Raw genomic sequence first — 27,356 nt, forward strand, 5'->3', positions numbered from 1 at the left:
TGGGGTCTGCCAGCTCTGGCGGAAGCACCAGGGGATGGGAGAGGGGCTTCCTAGAGCATAGAATCAGCCCTGTAATGGAGCAAGGCCCTCATTCCGGAGGTGGTGAAAGCACACGCGTTCACGGCCTCGACATCACGTCCTGACAAGTGCGGAAGCCCGGCTGGTTCGCAGACAGCGGAAGCTGTCAGGGCAGGTGCGCTGCGCTTGCCAGTTCTTCGGGAACGTCGTCCTAGGTGTGAACCTAGGCAGGGCCACGCGGAAAGGGTGTCTTCAGAGAAAGTGACCTTCAAGAGCAGTTCTCGAAGGCAGTGAGGAACATGGGCAGGCAGAGAAGGTGGTGAGGGATCGAGGGCAATGGAAGTGGCTGGAGAAACCCAAGCTGTGCATGGTTGGCCTAACCGAGCCAGGGCTTCTTTGAGATGAGCGGCCGTGTGACTATTTGCCTGCTTGACTGCCCCAGCGGGCTCTCCTGTCCAAGGGCACTTGCAGTGTGTCTGTCTCTCTGTGTGTGTTTGTGTGTCTGTGTATCAGTGTGGCTCTGTTTGGGTGTCTGTGTATTGTGTATATATGTATCTGTGTCTGCATGTCTGTGTGTATGTGTGTGTGTGTGTGTGAGTGTCTATACCTGTGTATGTCTGTGTATGCATCTACCATAACTATGTGTGTGTCATTTCAGTGCCAGAAACTAAAGGCCTAAGATGATGTTGAAGAGAAAAAACAAGAGATTGGAACTTTTGAAGTGCTTATTACTCAGGGCCACACACCTGACAATCACGTCCTGTCATTCTCCAGTCAGTGGCTATGGGAAGTATTGTGCTTTGCCTCTGGGGAAACTGAGATTCAGAGAGGTGACATTACTTGCTCATGGTCAGCCAGCTCCTAAATCTGCCTTCAGAGCTGGAACACTTTGTACCCACACAGGACTCTCATCTGTAGCCGTGTGTCCATCTCCCATACATACAGCCAGACATGTCTATTTTGTAAAATCACTTCAGTGCTTCAACATTAATGTTTAAGTGTTAATTTGAAGCTGACACGAAGATTAAACTTTCACTTGCTTGCTGTGTTTTCTTTTTTTCTCACCCAACAGCAGAACCTATTTCCCCAGTTTCTGTTTTTAAAAACGGCTTCAATATGCACTTTCAAATATTGTCATTTGATCCTAGAAGAAAGTCATTTTCATGTCTATTTGATTCAAAATGTGGAGACATTATCCCTGAAAGGCAGTATTATAACCTTTCTTTTGGTCCCAAATCATGGATCAGTTTAAATTAGCGAGAAAGATGCTTGCATGCTGCCCCAGCTGGTGAGTGGACAGGCAACAGGAGTGAAAGTCTTCACTGGGAAAGAATAAAATGCAATCTGCTGGCTTTGTTTTTAATAAGATGACAGTGGTTTAAATGCCTGGATAGAGGAAGGCAGGCTATTAATGCCTCTCATAGCGCAAATGCGGGGACAAGTTAAATAGCTCCTCTCTTTGGGGAATAGTAGAGCATTACTCTCAGATTTGAACATCAAAGATGGTCGAAATTGAATCTCTCTTTGTGTTGTACACATTACAAATACATTTCATTTGGGGCATGAAGAGAAAGTGAATGGTCTCCCTGAAATGAATGCTTTTGAGGGTAGAAATAGGCGCTCTGTGTGTGTGTGTGTCTCAGGCTTGCCTTGAAGTCAAGTCGACAAAGGTCTGTAACCAAATCATTGACCTGATGCCATTTGAAAGTAAACACTGCACACAGAAAGAAAAAAGCAATGAGGCATCCATTCAGTTATAGTTTCATCTTTGTTCTCGTGAACTTATCACACGCTCTAGAGATGCACTTAGAACTCCTTCAGACGGGGGACCCAGAGAGTTTCCCAAGATAGAAAGCAGCAAGCAGATGCCACAGTGATGATGCCCCCAAAGGATGGCGCAATCAGTGAAGGTGGAAAAGCACTTCACTTTTGTCGGTGATGGCCCATTCCTAAAGCGTGTTGATGTAGAAACATCATTCAGAGGGGTTTTCTCTCAAATGAAACATTAAAGACGTCTCTGCTTTGTTCCATCGATAGCTGAGCCTCTCGTCATGGAGTGCAGGTTGGACGATTTGCATTCGGTTCAGAGACACTTCCCCCGGCGGTAGTCAGGTTTCTTGCTAGTGTGTCTCTTGGTCTGCAATTTGCACCATGTGGGGCACTCACCTCTGGGTGTTGTCATACTGTAAAAACAAATCCTCAAGCTGCTGTCAGGGTCCATTTCTCTACGAATCTCATGATAGCAAAGCCACCAAATCTGGCCTCTTCACCTCAGTCATTAAAAAGAATCTCGTGACCCACATCAAACTGTCCTTTATAGGTTGTCTTGGGACTCAGTGAGACTATATGATACACACGTGTTCAGGAGCACACACTCACATAACGAGTGATCAGCATTGTGGTTTATATAAACTTAAGGGTCTACAAATTTGTTTCCTGTTTGTGTGTATGGATTCATGTATTCATTCATTCATAAAACACATTCCTATTGCAGGCTGATGTGAGTGGTCACGCCATGTAAGAACATTTCCCTTTACAAGCCCCCACTTTAGGTAAGTCTCTAGGGGAACAGAAGCCAGTGCTTGCCCCAGTCTAGTTAAATTCCCGAAAACCAGCATAAATGTCGTTGTTGTATCTGAGTTTTAACAATGCAGTTGCAACAGCCTCTGGAGCTACTTGTGTGCTGGTGATTTCTCTCTTTGACCTTCCCAGACTGGCAGCACTTAATCCCATATGGCCAATAGCAAAGGTAGCTTTGCTTCAACTCTAAGGACTTCAGGCCAGAACCACCATCACTGGCAGAAATTAAAAATCATGGTGAGTCCATGTAATTCCAGAGAACTCTTCATGATAGCAAGTCTCCTCTGGCATTTCTGAAAAAACTTTACCCGATTGTTTATTTTCCTTTCCATGCATCCTGTTCCCATTCGTGGTACAATAGGTCACACAGAGTAAGGACTTCAGGCCAGAACCACCATCACTGGCAGAAATTAAAAATCATGGTGAAATCCATGTAATTCCAGAAAACTCTTCATGATAACAAGTCTCCTCTGGCATTTCTGGAAAAAACTTTACCCGATTGTTTATTTCCTTTCCATCCTGTTCCCATTCATGGTACAATAGGTCACACAGAGTTTCCTATCTAGTTGTTGTGGTTCAGTCACTAAGTCATGACTCTCTTGTGACCCCCCTTGACTGTAGTCCGTCAGGCTCCTCTGTCCATGGGATTTTCCAGGCAAGAATACTGGAGTGGGTTGCCATTTTCTCCTCCAGGGGATCTTCCCCACCCAGGAATCAAACCTGCATCTCCTGCACTGGCAGGCAGATTCTTTACTAATGAACCATCTAGAAAAGGTTACAAATTCTTTTCTTGACCTCAGGACTGTTCCCCATCTTCTTTGTGCTAGGGAGAATTAGAATGTGAGGAGCTGATCCTTGGAGCTTAAAGGTAGCATCTTGCAATATGCCCATTTAGACAGGCTGTCTCCCCTGCTGAGCGTGTTCATGGAGGCATCTTCCCACTAGGCTCTTGGGAGAGGAAACACAGTATAGTCGTTCAGCAGACACATCGTGGAGTCAGCCACCTTGGTTTGAACCCCAGTTCTGCCACTTACTAGTTGTCTGCCCTTGGGTGAGTTATTTAACATCTCTGTAACTCAGCTTCCTATAAATAGGAGAGATGCTCTTGCATCTATCTCTTAAGGCTATTGAGGATATCCAATGGAGTGCTGTTTACAGAGCTCACAGAACAGTGCCTGGTACATCTGTAATTGCCAAATTGCTTTCAGTTCTTCTTTCTTTCTTGCAGCTGTCATTTTTTCAGGCAGTCTTCAAAGGTTCAGTAGTAAGTCATTGAATTATCTTATCTCCTTTTTCACTTAAAAAGAAGTCTCTTCAGCATGTACCAGTTTTTAGATCCTGCCATGCCTGTCTATACGATGGAAACTGATCTTATTGGCAATCTGGATTTTAGTTGAGCAAAAGTTATCCTGAAGTTGAATAACTATACATTCTATATTTCCAAGTTCTTCTGTCCTTTGTACAATGAGGAATAAATCAATGTGACATGGTACTTGACTCATTTCCTTTCAATAACTCCCAACTTCCTCTGGGGTTTACAGCTTTTTGGCAGACTAAAAAAAAATAATTCCTCTTTCCAATATATTGATTTTAAAAATCTGGAAAAGCAATTACTGTACTAATTTTTTAATCCTGGTGAAACATCCTTAGGCCACTGTTTATGTAGTTAGGACTCATAACCTTCTGCAAGTCCCTGCCTTCTCTTGTATCATCAGATCTCTGGTTCACAGCAGGCATTTGCCATTTAATGTAAGGTGCATAATGGACTACTTGTGAAACATGTCTTAATCTTCTATGTTGTCTTTGCATCCTGGATTTTAAATTCACTCTTATCTTCTTTTATGGTATTTAAGTAGGAATAATGGTAAATGGATTTCTGCATCAATGAAATTTAGAGGATTGCGTAAACATTCTTTGTACTTTGATCCTGTAATTTTTTCATAATTTGGGGTGATTGTTTCTATTGTGGTAGGGAGCCAAGTATTCAATAAAGTGACATCCTGAACAGAACTGAAGTGCAGACTACAAAATTATAAGAGCAGTTTGAATTACTTCCCCTCCAGTGGCATTAATTTCCTTTGTCTTCCAGTCTTTTTCCCTCCATTTCATTGTTTCCAAATCTTCTTGCCTTCTCATTCTTCTCTCATCTCTTGCCCTTTTGTCCCTCTTGAATAGCTGAAGTTTGTTTGTCCATCTTATTGCTTTTCCTCCCCTCTTCTAGGACACTTTTCTGATATTTTTTGATGCTCAGTGCATCAGAGGGTGGAAACTCAGCTGTGATGACCCAACGGCTGGATATAATTTAGCACTGATTCTCTCTGCCTGGCAGACTCTTCTGAATCCAGCCAGGCTGCAAGATGAGATTCAGGAGAACATCCAAATTGTTCTCTAGCCAGCATGCAGCATCCATTCCACACACCAGTCAGGTTGTTTTTTTTTTTCTCCTTTTTCATCTCCATTTCCAAGCTCTTGCCGCCATTTTGTCTTCTATATGCTGAGTACTCTCCTGATGGCACTTTTGTATGTTGTAAATCCCCCTGAAACTGGTCTGATTGGCAGTCTGGCTTTTAGTTGAGCAAAAGTTATCCTGAAGCAATGAAGAGAATTCCAACAGTTGAGGCTACATGCATTTTCCCTTCGCAGACTTCCTTCCTGCAGAGATATTGAAGACAGAATAGTTGAAACTGTGGAGTTAAAACACTAAAATGGAAGGAGTCATAGGCGTCCATACCAAAGGCAACCAGGCTAAGGAGGATTAACAGAGCACTGTTAAATAGAGATTTAATTCAATTCCACAGCATCTGAACACCTACAGAGTGCCAGGAACTCTGCTGGGTGCTCAATTAACAAAATGAGTATGTTGATTCCTTGCCCTAAAGGACAGAAAGCAAGTAGGTTAAGGTGCCTTTGATGAGCACACACAGAAGGGTATACTTGAAACAGACACACTGGAGGGAGTGGCTTACACTAGGAACGGAGGGGCATTCGGGAATGCCACCTGCAGGAGGGAACCTCCAAGTGATTCACTAGATTAGAAGATCTCATAAAATTCCAAAACGAAAAGACAGGATGCATGGGATTTAGAGAGATATGTTCAGTTTGTGTTTTGAAGGCCTTTTAACAATGTGAGAGATAGGTGAAAGGTGCCAGGACTAGACAGTCAATGGTAAGAAAGAGAAAGAGTAGGTGGTAAGAAACGAGAGTTCAAATAGGACTACTGCAGTAACCTCAGCAAGGCTTCTGGCTAAGCAGGGACAGCAGGAATGCAGCAGAAAGGACAGAACTGAGGCTGTTCAGGGTGGAATTGATAGGGCTTCATGATAGTATTCTCGAGCTTCCCCTGTGGCTCAGAGGGTAGAGAATCTGCCTGCAATGTGGGAGACCTGGGTTCGATCCCTGGGTTGGGAAGGTTCCCTGGAGAAGGGAAAGGCTACCCACTCCAGTGTTCTGGCCTGGAGAATTCCACGGACTGTATAGTCCATGGAGTCACAAAGAGTAGGACACGACTGAGCAACTATCACTTTCATAACTGGTTGGGTTGTGGGTGTGGCTATAGAAGCATCAGCATCACTTAAAGCCCCACCCTATGGATCTTCCGTTCCGTTCCATTCCGTCGCTCAGTCGTGTCCGACTCTGCAACCCCGTGGACTGTAGCCTACCAGGCTTCTCCATCCATGGGATTCTCCAGGCAAGAATACTGGAGTGGGTTACCGTTTCCTTCTCCAGGCTATGGATCTTAGTCATGTGTAATATAACCAAGCTCACATTTCTGTGAAAGAGAACAGCGGGCTTATCTGTATGTGTCAACTCAAAAAAAATCCTCTTTAAAAAAGGATAGGGGAAGAGAATGGACCCTCTTGCCACTTTCAAGTCTGAGCAATAAATGTGTGTGTACCCCTCACCCCAAATTTGATCAGACTTAAGAAGATCAGTCATGGGTATTCATTGGAAGGACTGATGCTGAAGCTGAAACTGCAATACTTTGGTCACCTCATGCGATGAGTTGACTCACTGGAAAAGACTCTGATGCTGGGAAAGGTTGGGGGCGGGAGGAAAAGGGGACGACAGAGAATGAGATGGCTGGATGGCATCACCGACTCTGTGGACATGAGTTTGAGTGAACTCCGGGAGTTGGTGATGGACAGGGAGGCCTGGCGTGCTGTGATTCATGGGGTCGCGGAGAGTCGGACACGACTGAGCGACTAAACTGAACTGAACTGAAGAAGAAAGTACCTTTTGCCTGATTTTGTAAACATAATCATTTCATTTACAGAGATGCAAAAGTGCAGAGATGTAGATGTCATGAGTGAACATGTTTGCTTCTTAGCCCCCTACCTACACAAAAAACTTACCGAGAACAGGTTTTAGAAACTTGCTATTAGAAAGACTCAAATAGATTTTTTTTAATAAGAAATAAATTCCAAATGTTGCATAGCTGGGATCTAATATTGTATATTCTTTGCTTTCAAACCATATTCCTTTCACTATCTTTGACAATGTCATTTTCTCCCTGGAAACTCCAGCTGAAAAGTAAGAGAAGTGAAAAAATACTGACTATTCAGCCAGAATTCTGGATTGATGCCCATGAAGGCAATAATAATGAAAAATGGAATGACTAACCTTGATTACTTACTACGTGCCAGGCACTGTGCTAAGCATTTTATATAGATTAACTCGTTCAATTTTCAACATCATCCTATGAGTCTATTATACTACAAACTTAACTATATTATAACCTCTTCTATGATAACCATTTTACTGATAAAAATACTGAAAGTTGCAGTAGTAAATAATTTGCTCCAGGGCATAAGGGAAATAATAGATAGAGCCAGGTTCAAATTGAGGTTTGTTGGACCCCAGAATTCACTTTCTTAACCACTGAATAATACTACTTTGACAAACAGCTGGAATCCCTTTTGAGCTTTCCTTTTAAAAATCAAAACTTACATTATCTCTTTCCCTGCGTTATACATTCTTTAAATAGTGCCAACAGTCTCCATGTATCTGATGTCATTACAAAAGAATATGACATTTACAGACTTCCTTTGGCATGACATAACTAGTTATTATTTTTGTCATTCTTCTCCTTTTACCTTTTTCTTCTCCAGTATAAACTTGTGCAGAGAATGTTAGAACAAGGCTCTAACCCTGGGTGCCCACTTATTGTGACTAAAAATGAGCCTGAACCCACATCACTACTGGGCTCTGACCCAGTCACAGAATGATAGCTCCTACATACTGAGAAGTTCCAGTGTTCCCGGCATCACAGAAAACCCCTTAGAGCAATGCAGTAAGGGAGTACTAGAGTTAGCCCCATTTTGCAGATGAGGAAACTAAGGCTTTCAAAGGTCACGCAGCTAATAAGAAGTAAACTCTGGATTAGAACCCACACCTCTTGACTCCAGAAATCATGCTGAGTGCCATAAGATCTCCTTGTTCATCTCCACGGTGATAAGGGCTCCTGATACCAGCTTCACTCTGGTTTTGTGACGATCAGAAAGATGCTGTGATGTGAGTTCCCTGATTTAGTTGAAGGAAAATTAATAAATGCTTTAAAGTGCCTAATAATTAATACCTATCACATACATAATGAATATTATTTGCCAATTATGTGTTCAGTTCAGTCCCTCAGTCATGTCTGACTCTTTGCAACCCCGTGAATCACAGCACACCAGGCCTCCCTGTCCATCACCAGCTCCCGGAGTTTACCCAAACTCACGTCCATTGAGTCGGTGATGCCATCCAGAAATCTCATCCTCTGTTGTCCCCTTCTCCTCCTGTCCCCAATCCCTCCCAGCATCAGGGTCTTTTCAAATGAGTCAACTCTTCGCATGAGGTGGCCAAAGTATTGGAGTTTCAGCTTGAACATTATGTGTTAGGTATCTGTAATATTTACCACAACCCTACAAGGCAGCTATTATTGTTCCCATCGTATATGAGTGTGAGAGCTGTGTGTCAAAGAGGTTAGCTAACTTGCCCGAGCCCTCGTGGCTGGTGAGTGGCAGAGCTAGTTGTCAAGTCAAAGTCTGTGGGGTCCACAGTACAAATGATGGGACTATCATGCTGTATCATTGCATGCTTTTCTCCATCCCTTTGGGAAAAAGGAAGAACATTATGACAAAGTATCAGTGTTTAAAGTTACCTTAGGACTGTTGAGATTTTTAATTACACAATTAAAAGGACACATAAATGTCCAGGAAATCTTTTTTTTAAACCACACTGTTTGGGGTTAATTCTCTTGCCTGGGTGGCTCATTGCTTTTCTTTAAAAATCCTTTCCAGAAACCTGCTTGTTCTCTCCTGCTCTCTTCCCCTCCCCAACCTACCTCAGCAGGGAAGGAACAGAACCACTCTTCCTGGTCCCATTTTTCTTGTTTGATCATCCAGAGCATGCAAATTACAGTGAAATATGGTCTGAGTCAGCTCCTCACAGGACAGAAATCAGTAACCATTGATATTGCTAAGCAACACCGCAGAGGAGCAAGACTGCAAATTAGGTGACAAATTTATAAGAAGTTGGAGTGTCTGGGGACTCTCTTGGGTGTTTCATTATGAACCATCTGGATGATCCGCAGTAATGACCAACACATTATTGTTCACTGTTCAAGGATGATAATTCCCATATAATTATATGGCACCTCCCTGTGTGATCTTCACCTACCTTTCAGAATCTTTCACTGTGTTTTTCACAGTCCAGATATTTCCCTGAAAAATAATTGGGAACAGTTACACCTAATGGACAATGTTCATTCCTCTCCAAAATAAGATTTTTTTAAAAATTACTCTGTTGACTCATGTGGTGGCATAGCTAGATGGCAAGAATGTGCAGAAAAAAAGAGTGTGTTAGTCGTGGCATACTAGCATTTCTGTTGGCCTGACGTGGACTTAGCCTCAGCGTCCAAGAGAAGCCTGAGGTGATGAGACTCGTAGTCTGCTCCTGTGTCAGAGATAACACACTGTGGTACCTACACCAAGGGAGATAGGTAAGCCTCAAGGGAGATGAGGAAGGGAACCAAAGCCTTTGACTTTTGCAGAAGGGTAGCCGAGCAAGGACCCCTCCCAGTTCCAAAAGCCTTGTTGGTCTCTCTTGTTCATTCATTCACTAATATTTGTAAGAAAGTTGGGCTCACCATCCTGATTTTAAACCAAGCCCAGAGTGGTTTGCTCTTTTTAAATTTGGAATTGGTTACCAACATTTAAAGTGCTTCCCTGGTGGCTCAGATGATAAAAAACCACCTGCAATGTGAGAGACCTAGGTTCGATACCAGGGTCAGGAAGATCCCCTGGAGAAGGGAATGACAACCCACTCCAGTATTCTTGCCTGGAGAATTCTGTGGACAGAGGAGCCTAGCCGGCTACAGTCCATGGGATTGCAAAGAGTCAGACGCAACTGAGCTACTAACACACACACATACACACTCCAACATTTAAAAGTCAGGAATTTTCACATAAAAGTCCAGATATCTGGCTTCCCTTGAATAATCCGATCTCTCAACACTGTCCCAGCCTTTCCTCATGGAATGGGAGCTAAGAGGCTGTCACCCCCCTTTAGGCATTCACTGGCCACTTTTCCATAGTCCCTACCACTCCCGATTGTTGGCCTCGGTCCACTGTCCTCCCCTACACACCTGGCCCCTGTGGTTCATGGGTGCTTTATCAGAATGTCACTGTGCTCCAGGCTGGGGATCTTCCTGATCCCTAATTTGGCCACCAATGTAGTATCAGTAGTTCTAAGGGACTGGGGCCTCAGAATGACATCAGCAGATTGTCATCAACAAGGAAATACATGTGGAAAGTAAGGAAGGCCAAAACAGGAACAAAGCAAAGCAAGTGCGTCTGGGTTTGCTGGAAGCTTGAAAAGAAAGAGTGAGTTTTTCATGAAGGGGCTGGATTCAGAAGGTGTGAAGATCAGGTGATAAATGCCTAAGAGGCAGTGATGTATGTAAGGACATAAATCCTACTTGACACTCAGTAGCTGAGGGAAGGTTACTTACAAGTTCAGCCTTTTATTTTCATTTGCAAACTTACTGCCTTGCTTCCAAAAGCCTAAGTGAGAGATTTTAATCCCATAGAAGAAAAAGAAGCACTCGTTAGCATAGATTTGCAAGAGCTGAATACGAGAAGAACTCCATAGAACAAAATCACCTCTCTTTACACCTGTGTATGACATAGATGTTACCACATGTTGGGTATCCTATCCCCAGGTAACTGTGTACTCAGTTAGGAGGCTCTTAGGGAAGTTTAACACACGATCATCGTTTCCCCACAGATTGCTAAGCAGAACTTCTGCAGTGAGTCAGTGCTCTGAAAGCTTTTTTTGAGTGAGAATTTGAATTTGAAGGTTAAAATATTCCTTTTATTCTGACTTGAGTCTGAAGTGAGAATATGGTTGTTTCCTCATTTAACCTCCATCTCATAAGGCTTTTTTTTTTGACTTAAGAAAATTACTTGCCTTGACATGAACAATTGTTATAAAGTAATGACCAAAGAAAGCCTTTTAATGGAAAGCAATTAATTTTGGTAGACCATACAGCCCTTTTTTAGGTAAAATCAAACAAAAAGCTTTAAATTGAGCTGACTTAGAAATATCTTGTAACTCAGAATACATATTGATTTTGACGAAAAATTTTCACACAGGGAGAGAAGAGAAACAAAGTCAACCCAAATCAAGCACTATTCAGTTCAGTTCAGTTCAGGTCAGTCGCTCAGTCATGTCCGACTTTTAGCGACCCCATGAATCACAGCACGCCAGGCCTCCCTGTCCATCACCAACTCCCGGAGTTCACTCAAACTCATGTCCATCGAGTCGGTGATGCCATCCAGCCACCTCATTCTCTGTCATCCTTATCTCCTCCTACCCCCAATCGCTCCCAGCATCAGAGTCTTTTCCAGTGAGTCAAATCATCACATGAGGTGGCCAAAGTATTGGAGTTTCAGCTTTAGCATAAGTCCTTCCAATGAACACCCAGGATTGATATCCTTTAGAATGGACTGGTTGGATCTCCTTGCAGTCCAAGGGACTCTCAAGAGTCTTCTCCAGCACCACAGTTCAAAAGCATCAATTCTTCGGCAATCAGCTTTCTTCACAGTCCAACTCTCACATCCATACATGACCACGGGAAAAACCATAGCCTTGACTAGATGGACCTTGGTTGGCAAAGTAATGTCTCTGCTTTTTAATATGCTGTCTAGTCTGGTCATAACTTTCCTTCCAAGGAGTAAGTGTCTTTTAATTTCATGGCTTCAATCAGCATCTGCAGTGATTTTGGAGCCCAAAAAAATAAAGTCTGACACTGTTTCCACTGTTTCCCCATCTATTTCCCAAGAAGTGATGGGACCAGATGCCATGATCTTCGTTTTCTGAATGTTGAGCTTCAAGCCAACCTTTTCACTCTCCTCTTTCACTTTCATCAAGAGGCTTTTGAGTTCCTCTTCACTTTCTGCCATAAGGGTGGTGTCATCTGCATATCTGAGGTTATTGATATTTCTCCCAGCAATCTTGATTCCAGCTTGTGCTTCTTCCAGCCCAGCGTTCCTCATGATGTACTCTGCATATAAGTTAAATAAGCAGGGTGACAATATACAGCCTTGACGTACTCCTTTTCCTATTTGAAACCAGTCTGTTGTTCCATGTCCAGTTCTAACTGTTACTTCCTGACCTGCATACAGGTTTCTCAAGAGGCAGGTCAGGTGGTCTGGGATTCCCATCTCTTTCAGAATGTTCCACAGTTTATTGTGATCGACACAGTCAAAGGCCTTGGCATAGTCAATGAAGCAGAAATAGATGTTTTTCTGGAACTCTCTTGCTTTCTGCATGATCCAGCGGATGTTGGCAATTTGATCTCTGGTGCCTCTGCCTTTTCTAAAACCTGCTTGAACATCTGGGAGTTCACGATTCACATATTGCTAAAGCCTAGCTTGGAGAATTTTGAGCATGACTTTACTAGCGTGTGAGATGAGTGCAATTGTGCGGTAGTTTGAGCATTCTTTGGCATTGCCTTTCTTTGGGATTGGAATGAAGACTGACCTTTTCCAGTCCTGTGGCCACTGCTGAGTTTTCCAAATGTGCTGGCATATTGAGTGCAGCACTTTCACAGCATCATCTTTCAGGATTTGAAATAGCTCAATTGGAATTCCATCACCTCCACTAGCTTTGTTCGTAATGATGCTTTCTAAGGCACACTTGACTTCACATTCCAAGATGTCTGGTTCCAGGTGAGTGATCACGCCATTGTGATTATCTTCGTCATGAAGATCTTTTTTGTACAGTTCTTCTGTGTATTCTTGCCACCTCTTCTTAATATCTTCTGCTTCTGTTAGGTCTATACCATTTCTGTCCTTTATCGAGCCCATCTTTGCATGAAATTTTCCCTTGATAGCTCTAATTTTCTTGAAAAGATCTCTTGTTTTTCCTATTCTGTTGTTTTCCTCTATTTCTTTGCATTGATCGCTGAGGAATCAATAGTATGGGAGTTATGTTATTTGTCATTTCCCATCTACTCCCTACAAACATAACATTTATATTTGTAGATCCATACAATTTTTTAAAGTTTCAAGCACTGTAAGAAACTTTAAAAAATTGTATGGATCTACAAATATAAATGTTATGTTTGTAGGGAGTAGATGGGAAATGACAAATAACATAACTCCCATACTATTGATTTTCAAAACTTCAATAATGAAAATCACAAATTAAAAAAAAAAAAAGAAAACATCTTAGACTAAAATATTAATACTGCCAAATGTGGTTCTGGAAGTTAGCCAGGGCAGCCTTCCATTAAACTGAAATTTTTCCTTTTGACATTCTTCCTTGTGTTTAAGGGAAGGCATCTGGGGAAGGAGGGTGGTGGGTCCTTGACTTGCACATTTCAAGTATTGACACTGACATTGGTGCCCACCCACAGAGATGATGAGAGCCTGATAAGATTTGACAACCTCATGCTGGACTGAAATAGAGGTTCCTGTTGGAACTTTGGCAGACAAGGAAGAGAGATGTCCATCGGCAGACGAATGGATAAGAAAGCTGTGGTACATGTACACAATGGAATATTACTCAGCCATTAAAAAGAATACATTTGAATCAGTTCTAATGAGGTGGATGAAACTGGAGCCTATTATACAGAGTGACATAAGTAAGAAAGAAAAACACCAATACAGTATACTAACACATGTATATGGAATTTAGAAAGATGGTAACGATGACCCTATATGCGAGACAGCAAAAGAGACACACAGATGTACAGAACAATCTTTTGGACTCTGTGGGAGAAGGTGAGGGTGGGATGATTTGAGAGAATAGCATTGTTCAGTTCATTTCAGTCGCTCAGTCATGTCCGACTCTTTGTGACCCCATGAATCACAGCACGCCAGGCCTCCCTGTCCATCACCAACTCCCAGAGTCTACCCAAACTCACGTCCGTTGAGTCGGTGATGCCATCCATCCATCTCATCCTCTGTCATCCCCTTCTCCTCCCACCCTTAATCTTTCCCAGCATCAGGGTCTTTTCAAATGAGTGAGCTCTTCACATGAGGTGGCCAAAGTATTGGAGTTTCAGCTTTAGCATCAGTCCTTCCAGTGTACACCCAGGACTGATCTCCTTTAGGATGGACTGGTTGGATCTCCTTGCAGTCACACCACAGTTCAAAAGCGTCAGTTCTTCTGTTCTCAGCTTTCTTTATAATTCAACTCTCATATCAATACATGACTACTGGAAAAACCATAGCCTTGACTAGATGGACCTTTGTTGACGACATATATATTATCATATGTGAAACAGATCACCAGCCCAGGTTCAATGCATGAGACAGGGTGCTCAGGGCTGGTGCACTGGGATGACCCTGAGGGATGGGATGCGGAGGGAGGTGGGAGGGGGGTTCAGGATGGGGAACACATGTACACCCATGGCTGATTCCTGTCAGTGTATGGCAAAACCCACTACAATATTATAAAGTAGTTAGCCTCCAATTAAAATAAATTTTTTTAAAAAATCAAGTAATGGATTAACTATCAAGTGTCTGAAACATTTTGCTTTAAGCACCAAATTTAACATTCACTTTAACATAGGCATTTTTTCTAAAATTGATTGCATATTTTATGCCTTTATGGAAAGAATTTCCTAATGGAAATTATTTTTAATGCTTAAGGATATGATGATGAATGTTATTGCATTCTTTTAAATATAAAATCTTTAAAATTACTGAAGTACGTAAAATTATCTACTCCTATACTTAAAGGCCCTAAACTTATATAATTTGCAATTTTTGTACTAGTTTTTCAGAATCTCTGGCATCTTGTTCACTGAAACAATACCAAAGTAACTTTCCTTTGTAATTGAGAATTAGTATCTAGCAGTCATTAATACTACATAAGCCTTGCTTCAGAAAAGTTGGCTTTGAGTATATCATGGAACTTGGTTAAATTAAAACCTAATGATGCCTCAGTTGTGACAATAAGATCTAACCTAAAGTATCATACTGTGAGGTTTAATTAAAATAGAGCATGCGGAGCTGCTTGAGTACTAACAAACAGTCAATAAATGCAAAAAAAAAAAGGAAGAGATGTACCAATTATTAAGGATACCTGTGCCACGTTACACAAAGTGCTTTATAGATGTGTTCTTATCTGATCCTCCAAAAACCCTCCTGAGAATAGGTATTTATTGTTCTTGTCCCTATTTTACTGAAGAAGAGACTAAGGTGCAGAGAAGATCACCAGCTCATAAGTCATAGAACCAAGCTTTGAATTAGCTATCTTAACTGTCTCACTCAGAAGCCCTCTATTTTTTTAGTTTATTTTACTGAGGTATAGTTGATTTACAATGTTGTGTTAATTTCTACTGTACAGCAAAATAATTCAGTTACACATATATAAATTATTTTTCATATTCTTTTCCACTATGGTTTATCACAGGATATTGAATATAGTCCCCTGTTCTATACACATAGGACCTTGTTGTTTATCCATTCTATGTATAATGGCTTGCATCTGCTAATCCCAAACTACCCCTCCCCTACCCCCCTTAACCTTGATAGCGATATTATGGGATCAGCAGTCCAGAAGCCTTAAATATCAGTGCCTGCCATCCTGACTTCAGCAAGTCCAAGGAATTTCAACAAACCAGAGCACTGTTATTTGGGAGCTGTGCATTTATATGCTTTGATTAAGAATATGAGGAGCGCATGTGATACACAAAATGCACAGTTCTAGTTGGGAGGGATCCAAAGAGGAGTACAGTCTCAGTCTCCAAGATATGGACATCCTAACTGGAGAGACAGGCTTGGCAAATGTTGCAGGGGAGGGTGCATAGGTCCCAAGCTGGAACACTGGTGATCAGATGAATGAAGGGCCTGCTTTTCACATCCTGTTCCCAAGGTTAGGGTCCATGTTTTGACATTCTTCGCAGATCTGAGAGTAAAAGGGCAGGACTGATGAAGACGTTTCTTTTAAATTCTAGCCCAAATGGCAGAATATCTTTTATTGTTGGACACCAAATAGCTATTTTAAACTTCTGCAAATACTGTTGAGTTAGTTTCAACAAACCTGTGTAAAATAGCAAGTCTTCTTAAGTGTTCTGCTCCATGTGCCAGGGGTTCTCTTTCACTCTTCTTGGTGAGGCTTGCAATAATGAAGCTGCTCATTATTGATTGCTTAGTGGGTATTATTCTCTCACCTACTCTTCACCACAGCTTTCTGAGATAGATATTAACACAAGCATGCCCTTTTATAGCTGAGGACACCAAGACTCAGAAAGGCAAAGCAATTTGCTCAAAGTCACACAGCTAAAAAGTGGCAGATCTTGGGTTCAAACCTATACACTAGCTTCAAAGCCTGTGTTCTTAACTTCTTTTAGCTACTGAAAATAATCCTTTCCTGGATGTGATATAATCTGATATCTGCATACTTACTTAATAGCTATTAGACAACTTTACCAAGGAACTAATCTCTGTGTTAAGAAAATCTAAAATCTAAATTTTAGATCTACAAACTGTGTCAAAAATAAAGCAGCTCTTTGATTTAAGAAAACACACAAGTTATTTTTTCCATCAACCAACACTTAATGAATGTTGCTTTCACTGATTTCTCTACCTATGCTCTTTATTCTAACAAAATTAATTTAGCATATATTTTTTCTGTTGACTTTCTGTTTTATATATCAGAATTTTGAGGCCTGAAAGGTGATGCTCCTGTCTGGGGAAATTTGTTGAGAAGAGGGTTGAGAATGCCAGAGGTTCCAAAAGTGGAGCTGAGAAGGTCAGTGTTGGAAGGAGAGATCTGTGTCCATGCCCTTTTTAAGAAAGGAAGAAATTAGGGGCCACTAGTTCTTAGTTGCAGATCCTTTGAGACGGAAGATCTTTTCCTTGACTTATCAACCAAGATGTACGGACAAGAATTCAGAGGTACCTTAAAGCAAGGTAACAACAAAGGTCCGTCTAGTCAAGGCTATGGTTTTTCCCGTGGTCATGTATGGATGTGAGAGTTGGACTGTGAAGAAAGCTGATTGCCGAAGAATTGATGCTTTTGAACTGTGGTGCTGGAGAAGACTCTTGAGAGTCCCTTGGACTGCAAGGAGATCCAACCAGTCCATTCTGAAGGAGATTAATCCTGGGTGTTCATTGGAGGGACTGATGCTAAAGCTGAAACTCCAATACTTTGGCCACCTCATGTGACTAGTTGACTCACTGGAAAAGACTCTGATGCTGGGAAAGGTTGGGGGCGGGAGGAGAAGGGGACGACAGAGAATAAGATGGCTGGATGGCATCACCGACTCTGTGGACATGAGTTTGAGTGAACTCCGGGAGTTGGTGATGGACAGGGAGGCCTGGCGTGCTGTGATTCATGGGGTCGCAGAGAGTCGGACACGACTAAGCGACTGAACTGAACTGAACTGAATGACCTTGCTGGAAGGCCTGAGAGGAAGTGGGAAGAGGAATGACAGATTCAGACTCTCCTAGAGACCCAGGAGCTTGGATGCCCATGGATCCAGCTGCCCAAATGGCATGAGCAATCAGGCCATGTTAGGTAGCTGATCAACTCATAGGCTCATCTCAAACACCAGCCACTGGTTCCAGACTTCTTCTTAGGCTTTCCTTAGAGAAATGTTTTAAAGAAGAGGCACCAGGTGGTAACCAGGATGATCTTCACTACTGATTCATCCCTTTTCCTCTTGCTCAATTGACATAATGGAAGTTATTCAATGGTATTAAACAGCACCCTCTTGCCTCCTCCCTCCTATCCCAAGAAATTCAGCTTGGATTGGGTCCAGTTTGAATCCTAATCCAATGGTGCTAAAGTTGCCATGGCTACTCTCTCCATGGGGAGTGTGCTGACGGGAGCCCATTGCCGCTTGCAGGTGAGTTTTCATTCATGCCTCTCAGGCCGCTTTCCATGAGGTGTCCATGGGCTGTGGGACGCTAGCTAGGTGCAAATGTGCTCTGACTTATGGATGCGCATCGTGTCTGTCCTAGTCGCATGTCACACCCCTCTTCCTGCACCTTCTGAGCCCCTGGTTCAAGGAAGGGAGGCAGTGGTTGTTGGAGATACTGTCCCATCAGCCCCAGGAGACCATCCTGACCATTTGAAAGCACTGAGGTGCCGAGTTCACCGTCTCATTATCCCCTTGAGGTCAACGATAAAAACTCTATTCCAGCAGGCTGATTTCCTTCACATTCTCGTGTACCTTTTTTTAAGTAAGCGTCAAACATGGTTCTCTTCACTTGGGCAAATACTGTTTCCTTGCCCACCTTCTTCACTGTGCTTCAAGTCACTCCATCACCTGTTGTCATTCAGCCTTTCACTGTTCTTATTCCTTCTCTTCCACACCTTTAGCCTCCTTTTTGGTATATCCTGTCCAGTTCTCGTCCCCCTGCCCCAGTCCTCATCTAAGGAAGTAGCTAAGGAACAATCTAGGAATTGCCACAGCAGCAAGAATGTGTGAGTCTTGTCAGCCACCCCTGGATCCAATTTTGACCATGTTGGTATTAATTTAATAAATTAATCAAAGAATATGATTGTATGTGTTTATCCCTGGCTCCCTGAGAGAGGAGGTAAAAACTTAGTCACATCTGTCACTAGCAGATGTTTGGAAGTTTGGGACTGATCCATGAAGACCGGTGTGTGTGTGTACAGAGAGGAAGCATCTCAAAAGACAAAAATGCAGTAGTGTATCTCCACTGTGTAGAAACATGGTTTCGACCCAACTTTGCAAACATGAACTGCCCACATTCTGTTTCCTTGGCAAATAAAGAGAATGCCAGCTGCTTATGCATCTGCTTTACCTTAGGGAAAGAGTGGAGGTTACAAAAAAATTAGTTGGCTGGTATAATTCATCAGCTTACTTCAGGATTATATGTACACATCACACCACACACACGCAAGGCATAGATTATGTGTAAAGCCACCATGAACATGTGTTTAATATTTATGAAGGAATTTAGATCACCTTAAAATCCCAGACTTTGGCAGTGTCACTTATATAATAAGACTACTGTTCTTAAAATGGCAGAAAAAAATGTTTTTTTACTGAAGGCAGTCCCTAGAAGTCAATTTTTTTTAAAACCTTCTTGTTTTGATGCAAAATTCAATTTCTTATTGAAGCACTTGCATCCTTTGTCATGGGTCTAACAAAATCCAGAATAGGCAGGCTTTTGCAGAAACGTAAAATGAGGTGATTTTTTTCTCCCCAAGACATAACTTTGTATTAGTGTGTTAAAAAAGCTTTAGGTAAAATTTTAGTCTCATGGAAAAAGAATGTGTATAATATATACTAGAAAGAGAAGAATATTTATTATTGTGTTTTAAACTAGAGCTTTATCTTGTACACAAAACCCATCAGTTATTAGTTCATTCATATGTAAGTTTTTAGCAGCCCACCAAGTTAATGAGCCATGGATCACAGGAGTATCTCTCGAGTCTCATTAATTGCTCTAAGTTTATTGGGAGAGTGTTGTGATGACCAGGAAAATATTTTTAACCTGCTCACAATGTTGCTTCAAACAATCTGGAATTTTCAGATGAACAGGAATGAAAGTTTCTATTTTATAACTGAAGTAAGAAAACAGAGCTGGTGTGTCCCCGCCTCTTCCGTTTCTTCCCCAAGATACCGCTTCTACCAGCTGACTCAAGACGAGCTTGCTTTCCGCCAGCAGTTTCCATCACAGCCGAGTCCTTTCCTGAGCTGCATCCAGGAGGTTGCCTCCTGGCCCCTGCAGGCTACACAGTAGCAGGTGATGCCCTGAGCATGGAATTGTGGCTGCTCTGGGCCACCTGCTCTTCCCTGGGAGCAAGCCTCCCACTTCCTCCCGAAGTCTTTTGCACCTTTCCCAGCCCTTCCAAGCATGTTGCACCCATGGTATTCAGTCCTTTTTGCCTGTAATATGAGATTAGAAATGAAAGGGAAGTTTAGAACATGGTTTTTCATTTGGGGTTTTTCCCAGGTAGCCTTCCTTCCTTATTAACCTCTAGGAAGTAGTTATGTTGGAGAAAAGCTGTGAAATGAACTCCTGGGACTGCTGTTTCCTGGCAAGGAATGCCGGCATCTACACACCCCAGTGGCTCTCTACAAACCTCGAAAGGGTCTCTGGTCCAGCCCTTCCTCTTGGCATATCATCTCTAAAAATGACAGGGCCAGGCTGGACCTGCCGTGAAGATATCTTCGCCAAGTGTTCTGTTTCATCAGATGTTAAAGTAACTGTGTCCTGTTCTGTAATGCAGGGCACATCCTACCCCCAGTGGAATAATATATTTTAAGTGATTTCTGAAAATGGGCCGTGAAAGCCGTCTGCCACATGGCCCATGTTTGCACATCTCTATATAGTTTCGATTGCGGAATTTGACGGTATAACTCTGAATCTGATTAATTAAGAATGTGTAAAAAACAAAGTTCTTGCATTACAGCTCGTTCCTTATCTTTGTGTCTTTTACTGTGATGTTGTAGAACTTGGATCATATGGAAAACTAAAATATTATGACACAATGACTGAAGAAGGTAAGAATGATTTTAGAATTGTATGCATTGGCTTTTTTTTTTTATTTCTGGTGTCTGTGGCTTGCCCATTTTTTCAGTCTTTATTTTCCCCCTCTTTGCATGACTTCAGTGACATTGTGTGATTTATTATTCTTTCTGCCTTTTCGTCTAGTTTCTTCCATTGTGTTGATTTGGAATTGGAGACATGTGATACCATGGGTGATCATGTTATTCCATTCAAACAATCCAAACCACCTCAGTCGTGTAACACACTCGGTGAAATGGTGTCAGCAGTGTGAACACAAGCCCACACCCACTGGGTCACCGTTAGTTCCTCCACATGCTTACAACATGGAAAAATACATCGGACCAACACTTCCTTTTAATATGCCCCTAATTTGGGGGTGGGGAGAGATATGTATCTTCTGGTGATATTCTGATTGTGCAAAGGAATGAACAATCTAAAGGAATCCATAGCTTCAAAATGGAGACCTGTTTCTGATGCAGAGGACTGTAGGCTCCTGTCCTTTTCTCCCACAGCCCATGCTGACTCATCTGAGAGAGGCCAGGGTCATCATTCCAGCCAGTGGAGCTGTATATATTGGAGTTCACACCGTGTGAGATTGGGCATATCATTTTGCGCATTTCCCCTGAGTAAATGAAGTCTGGCAGAGATTTACTTTTCAGTGTATCAACAATTCCAGACACTGTCCCAGAGCACAGTCTTACCCCAGTCAGAATGACTTTTCTGAAATAAGTGCACCGTGGAACAGCAACTTGAAAATTTTGCGTTCTGGTAAAAGGAGTTGTCTTCTTGCCCTAGTACCACACATACCTCCACTTTTTGACTAATAAATGATATTTGCAAGTTAGGAAAACATTTGGAGTTTTCACATGCTTTTTTCACCGATACTGACAAGAAAGCCAAAAGTACCCTAGGAAGGGGAATCAGTTCATTTTGTCCTTCGACTTGAGAGAAACTCCCCAAAGTGTTGCATATCTTGTTTTCAGCTTCTAGTATTTCTGATTTGCCTTAGTTTGCCAAAGATCTCCTGGTTGCTTTGCATGCAGGAGGCAGACTATCAGACAGCCCTCGGTAAGAGGAAGGCCCTTGTCAGCCCCTCCCCACTCTGGCTTCTGCAAAGCTCTGGGGTCCTTCTTTACTTTTATCTCTGTGCTGTCAGTGAACCATGATGGTGTTTTCTAAAGCAGCGGGCCACAGTTAGAATCTCAGACTGGGCTCTATTGTAACCCAAGGCCCTCCCAGCAACGTGGGGGAAGTGCAGATCCTTGGGCAATGACAGCCCTAAAGGCAGAAAGCTACCTACAAGCATCGTATCCTACCACCATGGGGACAGAAAGAGCAGTCCCTGCCTTAAAGGGATGCTCCTGTCCCAGCTATTATTTTCAGTCCATGTCTTCACACCACTTTGATTTTTCTTGGTGATTGGCTTGAGAAGCCAAAACTTTGGGGCTCAGTGACTTTATAATTTAATTGCTTTTCCAGGCATCTCACAGCCCTCGGTCTAAACTTCAAGGCTTGAGTGGCCAGTGGGTTTGCTACCTTCTACTGAGTGGTCACAACCCCTCAATCTCTCTCATCCCTCCATCCTGTCCTCTGCCTTCCGCCCTTAGTTTCTTGTTACCAGAGCTGCTTCTGGCTTCTTGTTGCTTCTCTTGACCTGTTTCTCCCTTGCCCTTCCTTTCCTTCCTCTTTCCACATTTTTGGGAGCAAATTGCCATTGCAGCGTTCCCTTTCTCTTCTTCCCTGCACCAGAAAATTCAACATCACATGAAGATGCAAAAGTGCTGCTTCTGATCTGATGATACCAACTGATATCGAACAGCTGGGCTTTCTAGGCAGGCAAACAGAGTCAAAATAATGTCTAGCATGAGAAGCATGACCGACCCTTAGCAAAACTGTAAAATTGTGTTTGGGGACCTTCATGGATCACCTTTAAGATTCCTTATCCTACCCTGGACTGCCCATCCCTTCATGCATTCCCCTTTGTGTCCCATTCTTAGCTGAAAATTCATCCCAGTTACAGTGATAGCTAATAGTAGCTAAGGGAGCATTTTTAAAGTACATTCTATGAAATATTACTATCAGATCATGTCATTAGGGATTTTGCAGCCATCCGGGGGAAAAAAGAAAGCAAGCTTGATTTTGTTATTAAGTAAGTGGGAGAGCTTCTGAATTAAGCTAAATAGATTTCTTTACCATGTGACTTGTCAGAGCCTTCCATGTGACCTGTGCACTGCAGCATATAATAATAAATCGCATAGAGGATCGGAGGCTTCCTGGTGGCTCAGTGGTAAAGGATCCGCCTGCAACGCAGGAGTCATAGGTTCAATCCCTGAGTCAGGAAGATCCCCTGGAGGAGGAAATGGCAACCCATTCCAGTATTCTTGCCTGGAGAACTCCATGGACAGAAGAGCCTGGCAGGCTACAGTCCATAAGGTCAGAAAGAGTCAGACACGACTGAAGCAAGTTAGCATGCACGCAGAGGGATAGAGTTTGCTGTATTGCCCAGACTTTTTTGGTCTGGAAGAAACCATTTGGAATGGAAGAAACCATTCTTCCGTGGAGGCTCTTGTGGGACTCTTAGAGATGCTGGTTAAGGCATTATCCTTTATCTAGAATAGTAACCTTTGAAAGACTCACAAGTTTTCCAAACACATAGCAGTCCCTCTCAGGCACTCATAGAAAGGATGACTGGAGCAGCGGGTGGGGGCAGGGTAGGTCTCCATCCAGTCACCTCAGATTACACCCTTTTGGCAGCTGCCTCTACGACAAGCCAGTCCTGGCTTAAACCTAATTCTGGGATTCCATCTAAAAGATTCAAGGCCAGTTCAGTAACCTCAGACCTGGCAACAGCGATGCATGACTTTTAAATTCCTCCTCTCACTGAAAATAATAACTGTGATTTATAGCATCTGCATGTTACACAACTTAAGGAAGAAGGATAAAGATGAAGATGTTATGGACAATAGGGGACGAGTATAGCCTTCAAGAAATAGCCCTCTCCATTTGAGCATTTCCGTTCACAATTTTAGAAATGTGACTAACCCTTGACAGGGCTTTATTATAATTGCCCATGTGACCAGTCATTATTTGTAGCTGTTTCTGGAGACTTCTCTGGATGTTGTGTGAAGTCAGCTACTTGAAATGAGGCCTGCTTTTTTTCCCTAAAGTGGATTAAGTGGAAAGATGAATTACATATGCCACCCCCACCCTAAGAAAAATTACGTGATCATCTACTAAGTATAGAGAATTGTCTTGCACGTATTCAGTCCATTATTTTAAGCACCTGCTATATGCAAGTTATTCTGCTAGGTGCTTCGTTGAAGTACAAGATTAAAAGGTGAACAGTTTGCTCCCATGGAACTTACAGATGGGGGAGAAATAAAACAGTGAGTTTTAATAATCACTGAGCCACCAGGAAGAGAGTGGTAAGTCCCATAGATATTCAGAAAAAAGATAACAGGCTATAGGAAGAGGAAAGATTGCTTTCAATGGTGGGGGATGGGGAAGGAGAGGATTTTATGAAGGTGGTCTTTGACCTGGGCCCTGAAAGATCAGTAAATATGGGTTACATTGGGGTAGGAGGACTGGTTCCCACCAGGCCCACCAGTCTGAGGGATGAAAGAAGGGGCCACAACAAACCTTACTGAGTGCCCCCCACCTGCCAGGTACAATGCTCTGAGTGTTTTATATATATATATATATGTGTGTGTGTGTATGTATGTATGTATGTATAAATTTAATCCTTGTAGTTATCACAAGGTAGATTTTACTGATGATGAGAAAACCAAAGCCCAAACAAGTATTCCATTAGATGTGGAAACTAAGATTCAGAGAAGCAAAGTGATTGGCTCTGGGACTCAGAGGTAGTAAGTTGCGATGGGGAACCTGAACTCAGGACCACTCACCGCCTTCTCAGCTCCACTGCGGTTGCTTGGCGAGGTGGTATAAGGAACTGGACAGTGCAGGCTGGCTGCAGTGTAGGAGTAGGAAGAAAGGCTTGATGGAGCCCAGATCATGGGAAAAGTTGAACTACAGACTAAGGAATGACAGTAAGCTATTGACTGAAACAGGGCCTCTGTACTTGAATACTGTGCCTTTAAAATTTTATTTTAGTAAAATGATCTGGGGCTTCCCTGGTGGCCCAGTGGCTAATGCTCCTCGCTCCTGTGCAGAAGGCCAGGGTTTGATCCTAGTCAAGGATCCCACATGCTACAGCTAAGAGTTTGTATGCTGCAACCAAAGATCCTGCGTGCTACAACTATTTAAATTTTAAATATTAAATTTAATGTTTTTAAATATTTTTTTAAAGCTGCTTACTCTCAGACACTGGAAAAAATTGTAACATTTTTTGTAAAGTTTGCGCCTCCCCTCAGAGCCTAGTTCCTCCCTCCCTTGTCTCAGGTGCCAAGAACCTCAATCAGAACAGCTGCCTGGGCCACACTCAACTTCCTCTCCTACCCTGAACCAATCAGAATTTTATCCACTCACTCATTCATTCCCTCCCTGGAGAAGGAAGTGGCAACCCATTCCTGTTTCTTGCCTGGAGAATTCCATGGACAGAGGAGCCTGGCAGGCTATAGTCCCTATGGTCACAAAGAGTCGGACACGACTAAGCAGCTAAACAACAGAATTCATTCTCTAACGTATTCATTCAGCAACACTCATTTTGGACCAGGCATTAGACTGAGTACAGGGCTCATGGAGATTAAAGATAGCTCTACTCCTAAAGAATTCACATTCCAGTGGGGGACACAGGCAGCAAGATGAATAGCATGGTGGGCAAACCCAAGGTGCCAGGGAGCCCAGTAGAAATGAGGACAGGATTCTCAAAAGAGGCCATGTCTCCACCCCCTCATTCCTGCTCGCCAAAGTGATGGCTCTCCTACCCTACCAACCACGTGATACTAATGTGTTCACTTGATAATAGCTGAGCACCTGCTCTGAATGAATCACGTTCCTAGACTTGATCTAGAACAAGAGGTTTCCAGAGATTCAAGCAAGTGGCTCCAGGGATAGTCTTTTAGTGACCTCAGTTCCCCCTACGTGGGCAGCCATTCCTTTATCTCCTCATGGGATGATACTTAATATTCTTGGAAGAGCAATCTCCAGTTTTTACTTAAGGTAAATCACCCATAGTTTAACAGATAAACATATTCTACAGCATAGGGAACTGTATTCAGTATCTTATAATAACCTATAGTGGAAAAGAATCTGAAAAAGAATACATATATACATATATATATTCACATATATGTATAACTGAATCATTTTGTTATATACCTGAAACTTACACAACGTTATAAATCAGCTATGCTGCTGCTGCTGCTAAAAGTTTAAAAAATAAATCAATAACCCATAGTTTACAGATAGCCCAAATTCATACCATTATCACTCTGGAAAATCCTCAGTAAATTGAACTTGGCTTCCTTACTAAAGTTACTTTAAATGAAAATGCAAAAAGTTAGTTCAAAAGAAAGCTTGTGTGATGGAACAGAGGAATTCAAAGAAGAGATGCCTTTTCCCCCAATGGCAGTATACACAACTACTCATTTTTGCTCTTTGAAGATAAACATTCATAAAGACATGTATATAAGTAGGTAAGCAGAACTTATAACTAAGGATACTTTGCAAATATGCAATGTATTGTGCTAAGCTCATTGCCATTTAACAGAAGCCATTTCTAGAAAAATAATTTCTCCACTATTTAAAAAGTCAATCTTTGTTCATTTGTATAAAGGAAAATAAAGACAAGTTTGTTTTAATATCAAGGGTAAGAATAATAATGATCTTTTCCTTATTGAAATTCAGGCTAGTTTCATGGCAACTAATAACCCCTTTACCAAGCTAAGAAACTAATAATGTCTTATATGAATCATGGGTTCCTTAGTTAGTCGTGTGGCTGAGTTTTGAAAATTTCAAGGAAACAGAAGCACCCTAAGGTTACATAGTCTAGCCCATTATTTTACATTCGTACTTCAGTGAAATATTCCCTGATGGCTCAGAATGTAAAGAATCTGCCCAGGAGACCTTGGTTCAATCCCTAGATTGGGAAGATCCTCTGGAGAAGGGAATGGCAAACCACTCCAGTATTCTTGCATGGAGAATTCTGTAGATGGAGAAGCCTGGTGGGCTGCAGTCCATGGGGTCACAAAGAGTCAAACACGACTGAGCAACTAATACTTTAGCACAGATTCCAGTTCTTTTAAGAAATTGAATTTTGTAATACTGTACATTGGTATTTTCCATTGCCCAAAAGGTATCCTCTGAAAATGTAATCCTAAAATGGGTACTTGGTGCTATCTGTGGCCTTCACATTACATTTTAATCCTGGCTTTGAACTGATGAGACTGTGTTATATACTCTGATATATTAAGCAGGATAGGTTCAACTCTAGCGGAAAATCCAAATTAACAGGGACTTAAGCCAGATAGAAGTGTATCTCTCACAAGTAAAAGAGGTCCAGAGGCAAGCTGTACATGGCTGATATGGAAGCTTCACAATAATCCAAGACCCAAACTCCTTCATCCTTCTGCTCCACCATCTTAATATATGACTTTCAACTTCAAGGGCACCTCACGTCCAAGATGGCTGCCACCACAGCTCCACCATCACATCTGTGTTTCAAGAAGTCTTGTGCGTGCTCAGTTGTGTCCGACTCTTTGAGACCCCATGGATTGTAGCCTGCCAGGCTCCACTGCACTGTCCATGGGATTTTCCAGGCAAGAATACTGGACTGGGTTACCATTTCCTAGTCCCAAAATTATTTTC

General features: G+C 42.3%; 1 protein-coding gene across 4 annotated transcripts in view; it reads left to right on the forward strand.

The window, feature by feature from the left end:
- The window catches only part of SLC24A2 (solute carrier family 24 member 2), a 287,097-nt gene that overhangs the window by 200,005 nt on the left and 59,736 nt on the right, over positions 1-27,356 (forward strand). For 2 of the 4 annotated variants that reach the window (XM_055428161.2, XM_088837683.1), the window contains exon 4: positions 20,531-20,581. The exons of the other annotated variants lie outside the window; for them this stretch is intronic. In XM_055428161.2, the coding sequence (XP_055284136.2) occupies positions 20,531-20,581 (51 nt within the window). The remainder of the gene's footprint in view (positions 1-20,530; positions 20,582-27,356) is intronic. 4 annotated transcript variants of the gene reach the window in all.

Source organism: Moschus berezovskii, chromosome 7 (assembly GCF_049115385.1).
Source record: "Moschus berezovskii isolate FMDL1 chromosome 7, NW_MosBer_1.0, whole genome shotgun sequence".
Lineage (NCBI taxonomy): Eukaryota > Metazoa > Chordata > Mammalia > Artiodactyla > Moschidae > Moschus > Moschus berezovskii.